This window comes from Tigriopus californicus, chromosome 2 (genome assembly GCF_007210705.1).
Source record: "Tigriopus californicus strain San Diego chromosome 2, Tcal_SD_v2.1, whole genome shotgun sequence".
Lineage (NCBI taxonomy): Eukaryota > Metazoa > Arthropoda > Copepoda > Harpacticoida > Harpacticidae > Tigriopus > Tigriopus californicus.
Window position 1 is genome coordinate 4,511,493 of NC_081441.1, and position 14,750 is coordinate 4,526,242.

The following is a 14,750-nucleotide window of genomic DNA, read 5'->3' on the forward strand; positions in this document are numbered from 1 at the left end:
TCTTTAACATTGCAACTTTTTAAGATACTCTAATTCAAATATTGGAATTTACTTCTGTTTGATTAATGAACTTCTCCTTTAAAAATCAGGCAAATCTTGACGTTTTCTCATGATTTTTGTGATAAATGGTCATGAGGTGGATGGTTAGTTTCGAAAAAAATGACTTACCATTACTTTTATGAAACTTGAAAACCTTTCATTTCTTAACAAAATTGTTCTACAATACACAAGGCTGTGGCATTATTGCGTTTTAGTTTATGAACTGAGATTTATCTTTTTCACAAAATGTTAACAATGTGCAAAATGCTGATCAGTCTAGGAATAAGCATGGACAAGGCAAAATCTGCACGCTAGGGATACCAGGTTCAAATCCCAACGCTGGAAGATATCATGATATAATTTTCCTTTTCACCTAGGTGTTGATTGATAGGGAAGACAAAAGCAGCCCTTACAACCTCCAGAACGTGTTGGTGCCTATGTTTTGAAAAGTTTATTTGCAATTTTTTGTGCAAATTCGGTCAATTTTTTTCATGCAAATTTGCTGGCAATAAAGATCATATTAATCTTCAAATTTTGGCCGGCCCTATAAATAACAACAAAGCTCATGAGGTGATTGCATTTAAATATTTGGTTATTTTTCTTTGGAGCCCCAAAACTCTGGTGATGAAACTGGTTATTTTTGTCAAAAGTTAGGTGATAATCGATCCATTTCATCTGGCAGCACTGCTTGTCACCATTGACATCTTCAGAGAGGATTAGTTAGAATTTGGTTGAATAATAAGGACTGAAAGATGGTGTTTACTGCCTTTGATACCTGAATTTCTAGCCTGTTTGTTTGAACGCAACAATATGTGCATTATATTTCTGCATCACATTGACAAAACCTGTAGCAAACGTTAAAACCGTATAATATTGAAATTAAGTTTCGAATCCTAAAGTTGTCTTTTGTTACACAGAAACGTGTTTACGTTAATACCATGAAAGAGATGTGTTCTGCATTATCGTGTTTACACGTGTCTTTGGGATTTAGTATTGCAATCGCATTTGCACCCAAATTGAATTTGCCAAAATGGGCCTTATGCGATATCTGTCCCACACGAAAACTGATTAGAATTATAGCCCCCAAAATACGAATTCTTCTGCAAAAATAGAAAAAATAGAGCAAACCAGGACAGCATATTCCTCTTACTTGCTAAAACGTATGGGTAGTAAATATCAAGAAATTACATTATCTTGCTTTATATTAACTTATAGTATGTTTTATTCCTCTTACGACCGGTTGCAATATGTTTAATTTTTTAAAGAAGGCTTTCTATCGCAGCAGCATTCATCCTGACGTTCAGTGCTCCCTCACTCGAGTGAAGTAAAAGCTCAAAGCCTGATCACAACAATGGCACGTCACATGAAGACTCGGAACAAGCTTTACGTTGAAGACCTTAATAAATGGTTCCAATCCACAGATAAGCACGAGTCAAGATTAGTAAATGAGCTAATGAAATCAAAGGTCCGCCAGATAAGACTGAACAAATTGCTCGTTGCGAGACCAATTGCCCTCTGATTCTGAAACAGACTCTCTACGTACGTACATTCGGCTGTGCCTGGATCTCGATGGGCTTCTGGTCCAAATTAGAAAACAGTGCATCGGCAAGCAACGTTAGCCTTAGATGGGTTGTAGAAATGATCTGTACGTAGTCCGGGTCTCTGGAGAGTTTCAAAACCACAGCCATTCGTTCACTTCTCCTCATTGTTGAAGCGCACGTGACATCATTCCTAGATTGGACATCCTCATCTATGCAAATGTTATGTTCACAATAGGATTATGCAAAAGTGCTTCTCATTTATCTTTTCTCGAGGAAGAAGACGAGGAAGAGCTTGTGCCCTGATCATCATTGGCGTCGATGGCGAAGGCCATCTACTGTACCACTGAAGCCACTAACTAACCGGACACGGTTCATGGCACAACCGATGACGTCCTTGCTAATGAATGCTAAGAGCCAACGAGTGAATTGACACAAACAGCCACAACGGCGCAATATTCTGAGAAGAGCATGAGTGTTGTGCCAGTTCCTTGCATATTGGCCTTACGAGTGGCAGTTGGGCTGATTATTGTCTGTCCCTACATGTGGTCGGAAACTATAGATTGTATATTTTTGTGGAAACTTTGGCCCTCTATGGACCCAAGTCCTCCATCCCAGAGGATGTGACTTCTGGCTGAAAAGTTGTTAACGGCTCGAGAATCTGGGTCAACTCAAATAGAGAACCATTTTTTTCCCATCCTCCTGAGCAATGCTTTGAATGCTTCACCAGAGACCAAATGAAAACTAAAAGCCTGCATTCTCTCGCCCTCTTTGGTCACTTGGATAAAGCTTTTCCTGGCCAAGAATTGGATTTAGTCACTTACTGGATGTCCCTTCTTGATGTTGAGGATTTTGCAATGCAGATGGGCCGTTTGCCCCAACTGGGCAGTCATGTTAGTGACCAGACTGCTGTCAAATATTGGCTCCTCCACCACGGTCTCGGTGGTGGAGATCTGATGGGGCGACAATGTGGGCGGGAACAGCGATGGAAGACCGAAATCTTGGTATTGAGGTCGCCGACGCCAGGGATCTGAAAATAACAACGTGATAACATGAATGTCCGAAATAGTGCATTTCCCTCACTCCAATGGCTTGAAAAGCCATGACATGTTCTGTATTTAGTCGAGATTCCTTTTGTCTTCAAGGCACACTTTTTTAACGTGACTTTTTTTCTGGAACCTGGTCGCATCTTTGTTGAAGTGGTGTAACGGTGGATTTGGATTTGGTTGTATTTTTCGGTAAGAGACCATTGTTTTAGCAGAAGAAAAATATCATTACTTAGAGGTTTTAAAGGAGAACCAAACTGCGGCCAAGAGGCCATTCACGAAAAAAGTTCACTGTAAGTAGTAAGGAGAGAGGCAAGGTTTCTTGCATCTAGGCAGTCAAGTGGGATGCACTTTGCATTCTATCACCAAAGTTTTCGTCTTCCTCTTTGAAAGGGGGATTTTTTCAAAGTCTGGAAATTGTTTGCCTAAAGTTTCTCCCATTCCAATGATCAATTGGAACTAAGAGGGGGACAAGTATGGGAGCTTCTGAAAGCGTTAGAAAATGGTATCGTTAAAAAAGAGAGGCCTCAAGCTAGTACGAAAAAGATACACCAGTTTGGGCTGAATGCCGTCCAACGAGTGCCGTCATGTCGACTCAATACACCATAAGTGTTCTGGAGCTTCCATTGTTCCACGACGGCAAAATTGCTATAACATACAGATTTTGGGCCCAAACCACACAATAGCGAAGCTCATTACCATTCTGAATTTGAAGTGTCTTGTCAATGTCTTTCCTCAAGGACATCCTGATCACACACTTTACAGAGTAATTGCCCCATTTTGTCCATTCAACGCTGATCGTTGTTAGGGATAGGTGGATTATGTTGGACGTTTAAAATATTGGATTTACGACACATTGACGATAAATTGAGGTCGCCAAGGGCAATTGAAACTTCGCCAAATTCGTTCACATTTCTCATAATTATCAGTCTACACACTTACAAAGGAAATATCCTATTGAACGAGCGTGCATCAATAAAGATTCCTTAAGAATGATTGAGAACATAAGTACTCTGTAACAAAATTGACCTGGTGTACTACGATATCAGCATGCTTCCCAATTCTATTCCTTGGTAAAGAAAAGAATGAGGCTCGTGGTAGAAAATAGCCTCCAAATTCGCTCTTGCCTTTGCATATAGAAATTTATGATATGGCAGAAGTTTCCGAGATTGGCTATTTCCCATTGTTTTTTCCAAGATGAGAGTCTTTGTTTCCCAACTTCAAAATAAAGATGTTTGTCAACGATCTCATCACAACTTGAGATCCAAGGAGTAGGAGCTATCTGCTGCTTTCAAGTCAACAAACTAAGGTTAATTACAGAGGCATTGAGCAGCATTTTATACAAGTTTTCCCCCAATTTTCAGTTCAGCTTTGATGAAGTTGAGACAATATGAATTTGACAATTGCAAATTGCAAATTGCATTTTTTTCCTTTCCTCCGTATTCGAAATGAGCCAAGGTTGTGTAGCAAAATAAGAAACTTCAAACCATTTGCCCTTTTTAAGATCATACTTTTCTTCTTGTTCCTTCTAGGCTAGATAATATCGGTAGAGGAAGAACTTGCCAAACCCTTCCAAAAGTAATTATCAGGTATTGCACGAGGGTTGGCCAACCATGTATTTAAACTTGCTTCCACATAAATGAAGTTGCATTTGTAAAAAAAAAAAACTGCTCCAACCGACTTGTTCACAAGGATTTTTTGCCAAATAAAGTAATTTGGCCCAAGCTACGGTATTTTCACGTCGACCGATCAATGCTAAACATGAAGGCCAAATGCTTTGCAAAAACCGACTGCCTCTATTGTAGTCCGCCCAAGATTGGACGGAGATTCGTTTTTCCTCCAGAGTAGTGGGGAATCCGCTAAACATGCGAGCTTTTTTATACCTTTTCAAATGTGTGCCCAATCATTGAAAATCGTATTTGATTGCCATTCAGTACCATTGTCAATCCTTTTACGACTGGAATGGTGCGATCACAAGAAACGAGGACACTGTGGGACGAAATACGCGAACAACAGGGTTTTATTGGGCCACAATTTCCGACCAAAGTTGGCAGATGGTCTTTGTTGGTTTTTCTCCTTGTCACGGCATTGAATTAGCTCGGTCTTGTGTATTCGCTTTTCTGCATCTTAAATGTTGTGACTGTTCCCCTTCGAAATCCAAACTTTCGATTCACTTCCTTTCTAATGGGTGATGGCGTTGTCCCCTTAGTCTGCAGTTCGAATTCTGCCGACCAGACTGGTAAAAAGGGGGCGTGTTCCTTTTTGAGCATTGTGGGCGGACAGGACAAAGAAAAATGATGCCATTTGTATCTTGCCAAAAGCCACTGACAGCTTTGAAATAGGAAGAGTAATTATGGAGACACGGGAAACCCAGTAACAAGGCTTACTTCCTCCTACACTGCAAAGGCCGCATTGAAGGTACTGTGCATGCGTTGTGGTACATAATATCATTCCGGGACGAGGAACCAACCTTTTCCTCGTCTTGGAATTAGAACCGTTTGTCACTCACTTTCAATTTGCGTGTTCCAAGAGAATTGTTATATGCTCTTCCATTCAAATCGTTTTCTATGGGATTTTATTAAGATTGATGTCTGTTTTGAAGACCCCATTGAAAAAGACTGACAAATCCTTGAGAAAGGGGAGGGCTGCCTTGTGAACAAACAAAGCTTCTAAATTCCTACCTGGTGCTCATTTGCTTTTCTGGCACCTTGAGCATTGGTTTCGGTCCATTGTCTCGGAAAACCACAAAAATGGGAAAAGGGTTTGTGTGAATAACTTACTCTGAAGTGGGTAAGACTTTGGAGAATAGTAGATGGCGCAAAAAAGTTGGATTCAGCCAAGGGATCAATTTGTCTTCTTTGACGATTAGCTACCATGATCATGGAGATTGACTAGAAACTTTCAATTTGGATCCCATCAACCTTATCAGTCACGAACTTGAGCCAGCGAGAAAGTTTGCACTTGTTACGATATTGTTCCAAACACCAACAACAACGGCATCTGTCGTGAAAGATCCTTCTTCCTGTTCAATTTCAAGTCAATGATTGGAACCACTTCATCCGCAGCCTTCTCTCTCTCTCTCATCAGATGAATCGTGGTCCGCCAATCCATTACATGCTTGAACTATGCGTGCTTGGTCGAAGAAAGGCTCAGCCAGATCTGAAGAAGTGCATTTTTAGGGATCGATATCGGCCAAAGAATATCAAATTTCCAGACTACCAAGCACCGCAATCCCCAAATCAGTTGAGTGTCGAATTATCGAGAGATATGCATCAGCTGTCGATCCCAGTTGGATGAAGTGGAATAACGAATCCGTCGGTCCCTGATCTTCGGCCTTAGCTCGCCAAGCCGAATCTAGAGGAGGATCAAGCCTCCTTGGTGCATAATCCCCAACTATTCAAGTCAAAGATGGAGTCATATGCTCAACTTGGTCCTAATCGGCATTGGCCTTGAAACTTGGCCAAGTTAACCATGGCAGGTCTGCAGTCATCACCTAAAAGTGGGTTGAGCAATGTACCCGGAAGTTCACTAGACTACTCGATTGAACAAAGTGCTGTCCTGCCTTCATGTGGTGAAGACGCGGCGAAGTCACTGGTTCAAGAAGATGGGATTTGGGACCATGCTTGGCCTTCAACAACTTTTTCGACTCATTCCTCTCTTCTCGGGAGGAAAGGGAACACACTTTTAAGGCCTGTAAATGAATAAAGTTCCTTTGATCGTTGGTCTGGAAGGAGAATATGAAAAATGGGGGAACCTCAAACTTCCCAAACCGCCCCCTTTATCCAATGCCCACCCAAGTTGGCTTATAGCATACTTGAAGTTCTTCACGCTAAGAGGTCGAACAATATTGCAGTAATGCTGGATGGTGTGAATACAAAGAAGAAGGACCAAAAGGCTCTCAATTTCCAAGTGATTACACTTAGGAGTATCAAATCTTCTGGGAAATGACTGTAACCTCTGGATCTTTTAATACCGCTCGCTTGCTATACGATTTTTTGCCCCGTCTTCAGACTGTTGAAGCTTCACTCCCAACGGTAAATGAAAGAGTCGACGGGGCTTCACTCAGGAGGCAGAAGTAACGATTCCCCATAAAAGCCAGCGACGTGTGTTCTCAGATCATGATTATTCGCTCTAAAACTGACTTCTCGTCCACCAGTCACAGGGATGAGAAAACGTGAATGACAAAGGCCAAAATAGACAACTTGATGATGCAACATGTCACTCACATACAATGGCTAAAATGTTTTTTTTTTTTTAGTTTAAACATAGAACAAAGAGAGTTGGAACTAGCTTTGTGTCTTGAACGCCACTTTTAATTTGTCGGAATACCAGATTAGAACAGTATGTTCATTACTAATACTGTGCTAATCATATTGGAGTTAGAGGTGATTGTTCACCCAAAAGTGCATCAAGACCATTTCTCAAGTACAATCCAAAGCAAAAATGATAATTTTGGAAACTCACCAGAAACAGTTCCAACCCTGTCACAATTCGAGAGCATGAGAAAGATGTTGAACACGTGACCAATCCATAACATCTTGATTGGGGGGGTGTCCCTTCTCATCATCTGCAAAGGAAATGAGAAACAGTTTTGAAACAAGAATTTTCCAGGCTTAAGGCACATCAATTCACGCCAATGGATCCGCAATGAGAATGAAATTTGGTGCAATAATGACTGCATTAGCCAAAATAAAAATAAAAACAACTTTTGCTCACTTTACTGGAACGGCCAGAAGGCATAATCAGACCTCAAAAAGTTACCTCGAATCAAGGTTCCCATTACTGACCTTAATAATGATTAAGGCATTTGAAACGATCTCCTTAAACTTTTCGACGAAAGTTCTCAAATCGAGCAAGTGTGAACAAAACGTTCTTGCTACTTCTTTTATGATCATCCAAAATGTCAACATTTTAACTTAAATATATAATCTATGCCATTATTTCAACTGCCTCGCTTTTCCACGGACTTGAAATTAGCCCCCCCCCCAAGAGTAAACAAAGCCCAATTGTTTCGCCAAGTTTTGGATCTTTGACAAAGGAAGCATTAATCAAAGCACCAGCGTCTGTGACCTTAATTGAGACTTTGGGAAGTCGAGAAGATGGTAAATGGCATGGGAATGTCTTCCACCAGGTTCAGTTCAAGACGGATCCCTCGAGACCATGTTGTCAAAGGGGGCTCGTTCGTGTTGCATAAAACTTGGTGGTTTCTGACTTCGTTTCTCAGTGGTGTTGGCCACAGGAGCGGGTGACAAATGCACTTCATTATGGCATATTTAGAATACAAAATCACAAAATTGGCCAGTAATGGTCTTTCTTAGCTTCGTCACTCTACATTTAATTGACAATGTTCAACCATTCTTAGTGCAACAGTAGGGGTCGAGGACGTCATACGCAACAAATTACTAGCAATTCATTCTTCATTACTTGGTCTGACCTTCCATAAAAAACACGACGCCCCTCCCCTCTCTTTGCTTTCAAATTCAAGGACTTTGAAAAAGAGCATTCGGGAACATTTCAACCTTGATCAGGTTTATTTCATTGGCAAATAATTAAGGATGCTACTTGTAGTCCTTTTTGATTCAAAGAGTTTTGTAGTCAAGGGATGGGTGAGCAAACAGTTGAATTCACCTATTTCAGCTTTAAACCTGAAACATGGATGCATTTAAAAAATAATGTTTTTTGGGGGATTTGGACACGGAGAGCAAGCCAATTCTAAGAACAGTACTGAACGTGCCACCTGTGATACTGGGTGTTTTCAGCAAATATTTTTGGCCAAGAGCGGCCAATTTAACTCTTTTTTTATGCTGAAACGGAGTTCATCGAAGAGTCTAAATCCATAATCTGGTGAATCTAGAGCAATTTTCAAAGAGGCAATACATTCTTTTGTTTGTAACACTTTATCCATCCTGTAGAAGCGTTACGGTTTTTGAGCTTCCTATCCTTTAAAAACGCCCTTCTTAGCCGGTCTCTTTGGATTTGACCCAACACTTTTTCTTTAATTAACCCCTTTAAAAAACTAAAGAACGAATATTGATGTTGTTGTTCATTAAAACAAAGTGGTTTGCCAAAACCCACGCATCCTTTTTCCAGCCTAATAAAGTGTAACCCGGTTAACGTGAAAATTTCCCTCTTCCAAAACATTTCATTGTAATCGGGGTTTTACTGCAGTTTGATTTGCCGGTTTGATGAAGGAAACAGCATTCCAAAATTCAAATAAGTGCCATTAATGAGGCTGGACGTCAAGAAAAAGTGCTCCTCAAGTACTTCTTGAAATTTCGAACCCAACTCCTGAAAGTGGTTATACGCTTCTACGACCATATCCCAGAGCCTTTTTTTGGAAGCTCCTTTGGGGTCTGCTCGAGCCACATCTTGTCCTGAACTTTCCAATTGATCAAGATTCGGCCCCCAGCCAAGTCGCATCTGCAGTCCGCAAAAGCCCCGGATGACGGGAAACTTAGCTAACAGTCATGTTATTGCCACCCCAAGGAGCGTTTCCAGGGAGGTTTTGGCCAAAATGGGTTTACCCAGGCCACTCATGCTCGACTTCGAGTGTTCAGAGTCCTCGAGGAGTCTTTCTCCCGAGGTGGTTGGTGATTTCACCATCATCAGTCTTGGGTTAAAAACCAGTCAAGATTATGGCTGCTATTTTCGTGGCTTATCCGCTTCACCGCTTATCCGCTTAACCCCTTCCAAGAACCAATTAAATTGGGCGTCGACTGAAATTCTCAACTCAGATTGGTTGAGGCATAAGGCAAAGCGGTCAAGCGGTCAGCCTGATGGCCCCGAGAATGTTGTGCGAGAGATTACGAAAGAGGAAATTTGCATTGCCAATCACTTTGGAAGTTTTCTCCAGTTCGAGAGGACCTATGATGAGGTCATTTGGAAGTGGAACATCCAAGGGGGTTATTCGGTCGCAGCCCTGAGATTTGTCAAATGATCAATAATTAGTTTCCGATGAAGACTTATTCGCAGTAATTTGTTCCCTTGCCGTCGCAAGATTTGAACTTCTGAAGTCTCTAGGGAATTGTTCTCCGGAGACACTTTAATCGATGGGATTTGGAACAGGCACAAGAAGATCCAAGTGGAAATTAAAGATTCAACTGCTGTTCCTAAATTTATCCTGGTGAGGGGAAGACAGAACTTCAGGCAACACCGGGACCTGTGACATTGTTTTAACAATATTTTCATTCAAACCATGGACCAAAATTTGGAAAGGAAATCTGTAACTTTGGAAATCTCTTTTGACACATGATAGTCAGAGGAGTAATTCCCCCACTCAAATCACATTGAATAACGCCATCCACCCTTGCTGACGGAAGAGCGATGGTGTCATCTTTTACTGCCTATTTTAATTCCATAGGAATAATTTCCGAAATATCCGATAGCAAAGTACACTCAGACAGTCGGGGCTTTTTAACAATAAACCAAAATCAGCCCATATACTACTTCAAGACTGTGAGCCATTTTGACGATTTTAAGGCTATTGACCAACTTCCAAGCAAAGCTAGTCACTAGTATGATGGGATTTCGTGTCCCAACATTTTTGAAAAATGTACAATGCGAAATAGCTAGACCCCTTACTCTCCTCGTTTATACTTTTTTAAAATCTTTATAGCGAGATTACTTCCCATTGGATCAGATTTACAAATCTTTGATCTTGTCCCATTCTGGGTTCCAGGTCCACTATTCGAGTCGATGATCCCCTGCGAGTCCAAGGTTCGAACCTATGAACCCGAACATAGTTCGGTCGCGTATTAACTAAGTGCGCTACAACCATCTCCCTTGTACCTCCTTGACCACAGGTTTAGTCCACAACCAATTTCAATTATAGTGTAGCAAAAGTGTTGCCTTTATTCAAAGTGGGAGATCGCGATTAAATGTCAAACTACCGTCCCATTAGCATTCCATCCTCCATTTCTAAGGTAGTGTGGATAAGATAGTGTATCAACTATTGTTTAAGCCTTTCAAGGAACAACATTGGTTGAATTTTCAGTTTGAATTTCAACCGAAACATTCAACGATACACACAATTCATAACTCTTTGCAGAACATGTCCGATCATTGTGAGTTTAAGTAGTTCTTCGTATCGTAGTTTATACATATTTAAAAAATGCGTTCGACACCGTACGCCATGACATTTTATCAATCCAGCTCAAAAAATACAGATACAGCTCAAACGTTTTTAAATGGATCAAGAGCTATCTGTCAAACAGAAAGCAACAGGTTGAAATTGGTGGTCACATGTCGGAAATTACCGAAATAACTTGTGGAGTGCCTCAAGGAAGAATTTTAAGACCTGTACTTTTTCTTTTATTTGTAATTGACCTTAATTTTGCTGACAATTGTATCACAAGGCCTAAACAATCGACGAAAAGGACCACCTGCTCTTACACCACCCAATCTTCTAGACAAAACTGTATGTCGTCCGGGTAGGCCTGTATAGGGACATCGGGGCATTTCTGACGGAAGGAGGCCTGGATGAGTGTACTCTAAAGATGTTTGGAACATACGTATTGCTGTTGAAAAGCACCCTTGAGAGCATTTCAATTGGAATAAGGGTACCCGGAAATTTTTCGAAAACACGTTTCTCCTGACAATTGTTCGAACTCTGAAAAAAACAATCAAATTTTCCTAAATGGAATTTCACTAACATAGCTTTTCATAATTGTTTAGAATTTTTCATTTTGTAGCACTTGCGTAGTTTCTAATCAAGAAAACGGTTTAAAGAGTTTCTTACATAATCATGTCCTAGAGATAATTTCTAACCAGCAAATTGAAATTCTTACATTACTTACTTGTTTATTGTAAATTATATCATAGTTTTTGTCATATTCATCAGTATCACTTGGGTCCTTTTCGGTGTTGGCAATACAACAGCGGTCAAGGTCGACTTGAAAGTGACGGTTTGAGGCCCACCACGTGGCGACGGTATGAATAAATCAAAGAAAAAAATCCGACTGAAACCAAATTCTAGAAACCAAAACGGCATTTTCCCCACCATTAACTTTATTAAGCATTCCATTCTGTTCCATTCCCACTAGATTGAGGACGAGGGCCCTTTGGTTGCGGTTCATGCGTTCACTTCACTTGAAATCCTCCCTCTCTGCTTTGTCTTCTCACACACGCTCTTCCCTGGAAGCTCATTCCTTGTCTTGGTATGAACTTCCAATACGTTTTTGCGCCGGCCTCCCATAAAAAAAAAGAATTCCCATTTTGTCTTAAGTCGCCAACCACAAATATTTATCAAAGTCGACAAAGCCGATGGCAATGTGGGACGTGCTCTATACACTTAGTTACACACATATTCACTCAAACTGCCGCAACTACTTTGAGAATTACGGTACGAGTCTCGTTCTCGCATGAGATCCCGGTGGAACCAAACCGAAACAACCCCACAACAGCCGTGCATCTCCAACCCGGGACATCGAAATTGGAGGACCACTCTAAATGTGTGCAGGCATGAAGGAGACAAATTATTCATACGACCTAAAATGATCAACTTAGCCAAAACTTTAAGGAGGTTGAATTTTAGGCAGTACAGCGTCATTACGATGATTTGTTCGGCTAGTCATTTCGTTAGTTTTCAGAGGTTCCAATTTACAAGTGAGTTTTGAGTCTTCATTTTTTTGGCAAAATATCCATCCTCAAAGTGTTTTGCAATGGCTCGCATTTGAAACTACTTGTGCAATTAAACGCCTAATTTTGAGGCAACACCTAAAAAATAAAGGAGTGTTCTAACTCGTTGCCTTTTTTTGAATACCGTTAATTATGAGAATTCGTCATTTAACTTGAGCCTCGCGAGTCAGTTCTTAACTAACTTTTAGTTCAACAAGACTCGTAGGGCTTGAATCAAGTTAAGTTTTTGTTTCAACGGCTACAAATGTGCTTCTATTTTCAGCTACCGACAGAGGTCCCCAATATTAGAGGTCTTCGCGTGGAGTGCTGGCCGTATATGTGGCATCATAACCCTTACTATTTTTGGAATACGGTCTTCTTCTTCTTCACGAGATTTATGACTGTTCGAACAGCTTGAAAAAAATGCATTTGGCCTCCGCGTCCTCCCATCGCATCTCAATATTGCGGAGGGAGCTCTAACAACTCAATTTTATGTCCTTAAATTGAGATTCTCGTCTTCTTCCTGGTTCGTTCGCGTCTCCTATTTTCTCTGCCAAAACCCAGCACAATTTATAGATTGGACTCATGGGCCAAATATGAACCTCATCATGGCCTTTTCCCAATTCTGCTCAAATCAAATGTTCAAAATCCATTTGATGTTCAAGGGACATTGCTCTCGTCTGACTTGCTATCCTGACAACAAAAGATGAGAGGATCCTGTGGAACTTCGAAACATATCCATTGAAATGAAGTATTCAAATACTATTGTGGTCTTGGTCACTCTGTCTTCAAGCAATACTTACTATACTGAGTATACACAATATAATAACATTGGTTGAACAACATGTTTCGTGCTCAGCGAAGCGGCAGCTCAAGCCCGTCTGAAGGTGGGATGGTTTTAAAATATATAGTTTAACGAGGATACTACGTAAGCTAGGAAAGGTGTGACGGAAATGATTAAGCTCTCAACAAAAGGCAGGAAATACATCAATGTCCAAAAAGGCCAATAACTCATTTTGTGATCCAGCCAAGCCCTGAAATGCTTGCTCTCAGCATCAGGGTATCATTTTCTTTTCAGAGAGTCGCCGTAAGGTCCTCTATTTTGCAAGTTCCTAGTTCGACGTACTTTTAGCATTTGACGGGAGTTTTACCATCAAATGTTTGAGCAAAAATGTCCGATTGGTTTTTTCTAAGAGATATGGTTCACCTTTTCATGGGCTCTTTGATCATTTTCAGCGTAATTTGATTCCTTGAATTGAGCAAGAAGAGTCCAACCCCAAAAAATCAATTTCAGAGCCATCACATTCACCTTACCCTTCATAAATCATGAAGAAAGACCCAGAGGAAGAGAAAATAGACGGGAAAGAAATCACAGAACTCAAAAAAAGAAAAATGAAAAAAAACGAGGGTTTCTTACTTTGTCCACTTAACGCAGAAACCCAAAGAAATGAACTAAAGTCTCGACAATCACCAGGTAAGGTAATATCATTCTTCACTTCTACGGGTCGTCTTTTTCTCTTCTTGGTAACTGCATATTCGTATATCAGTTCATCTACTTATTTACTTCACTTTGCTGTCGAACAATTTCTTAGTCCCTTCATTGCCACTAGTATTTGAGTACTAAAATAATGTTCCCCTGGACAAATGAAGACCGATTACACACACACACACACACTCTTGTTCTAGCACACGAAATAACTCATTCGATTTAGTCACTGGAGACGCCAAAATCTCTTTTCAAAACCACCATTTCAATTTCTGAATGATAAATAACTTTTAAAACATGGTCGAAATATACATTTTTTTAAAAATGGCAGAAATGCTTTGAAATGAATAAATCGGATGAAATAGGACTAATCTCAAAATCATCCGAAAATCAAAATTATGCCCAATTGCCATCAATTCAGCGTTACCACAAGCCGAGTGGGTTTTCCCGACATATTCACTATTTTTTTATTGCCTAGGCCGAGGTCAGTGTGCCGAACTTTGTCTAGCCAGTAAAGCCAGTCTTCATTTTAGTGTGTTAAAGTTTCCTTAAGGAAGGTCAGGTAGGATAATCGAACCTATCTCTCACTAGAAAATTGCGCTAACTAATTCAAATCGTTTCCTCCCTTACGACATTTACATTTGACGTCAGATCTTGATTATCGTCATCTGGAGAGAATATTCTTGGTTTGTCTGCGATACCTTTTAGGTAACATGGTTATCTCGTCCTTTTGGGAACTGCAAATCGTTGGACCACGAACGAGTTAGAGGCGCTTCTCATGACAGAATTTTTTAGGTATATATATATTTGATCATTCTTCATAATACAATATTACAGGGCACTAGAACAATAAGCTCACATTTGCAAAGTTTTTCATCTTCTCAGTAGCTGTTTTAGGGATTTTACATGAAAGTGTGCCTTTTTATTTTTGGTATGCTAGAGTTCCATCGTTTGACCCTACACGAATTTACCTTGAAGCCAAATAACAACGCATGAAAAAATAGCCAAAAACGCGCCTGAGTTATC

The 14,750-nt window shown here is 40.4% G+C and overlaps 1 protein-coding gene across 2 annotated transcripts in view; it reads right to left on the reverse strand.

Moving 5' to 3' along the window:
• LOC131877133 (lachesin-like) overlaps positions 1–14,750 on the reverse strand; it is a 55,036-nt gene that overhangs the window by 9,918 nt on the left and 30,368 nt on the right. For both annotated transcript variants that reach the window (XM_059222727.1, XM_059222726.1), the window contains exons 2-3: positions 7,088–7,190; positions 2,402–2,607 (exon numbers count right to left, since the gene is read on the reverse strand). In XM_059222727.1, the coding sequence (XP_059078710.1) occupies positions 2,402–2,607; positions 7,088–7,190 (309 nt within the window). The remainder of the gene's footprint in view (positions 1–2,401; positions 2,608–7,087; positions 7,191–14,750) is intronic.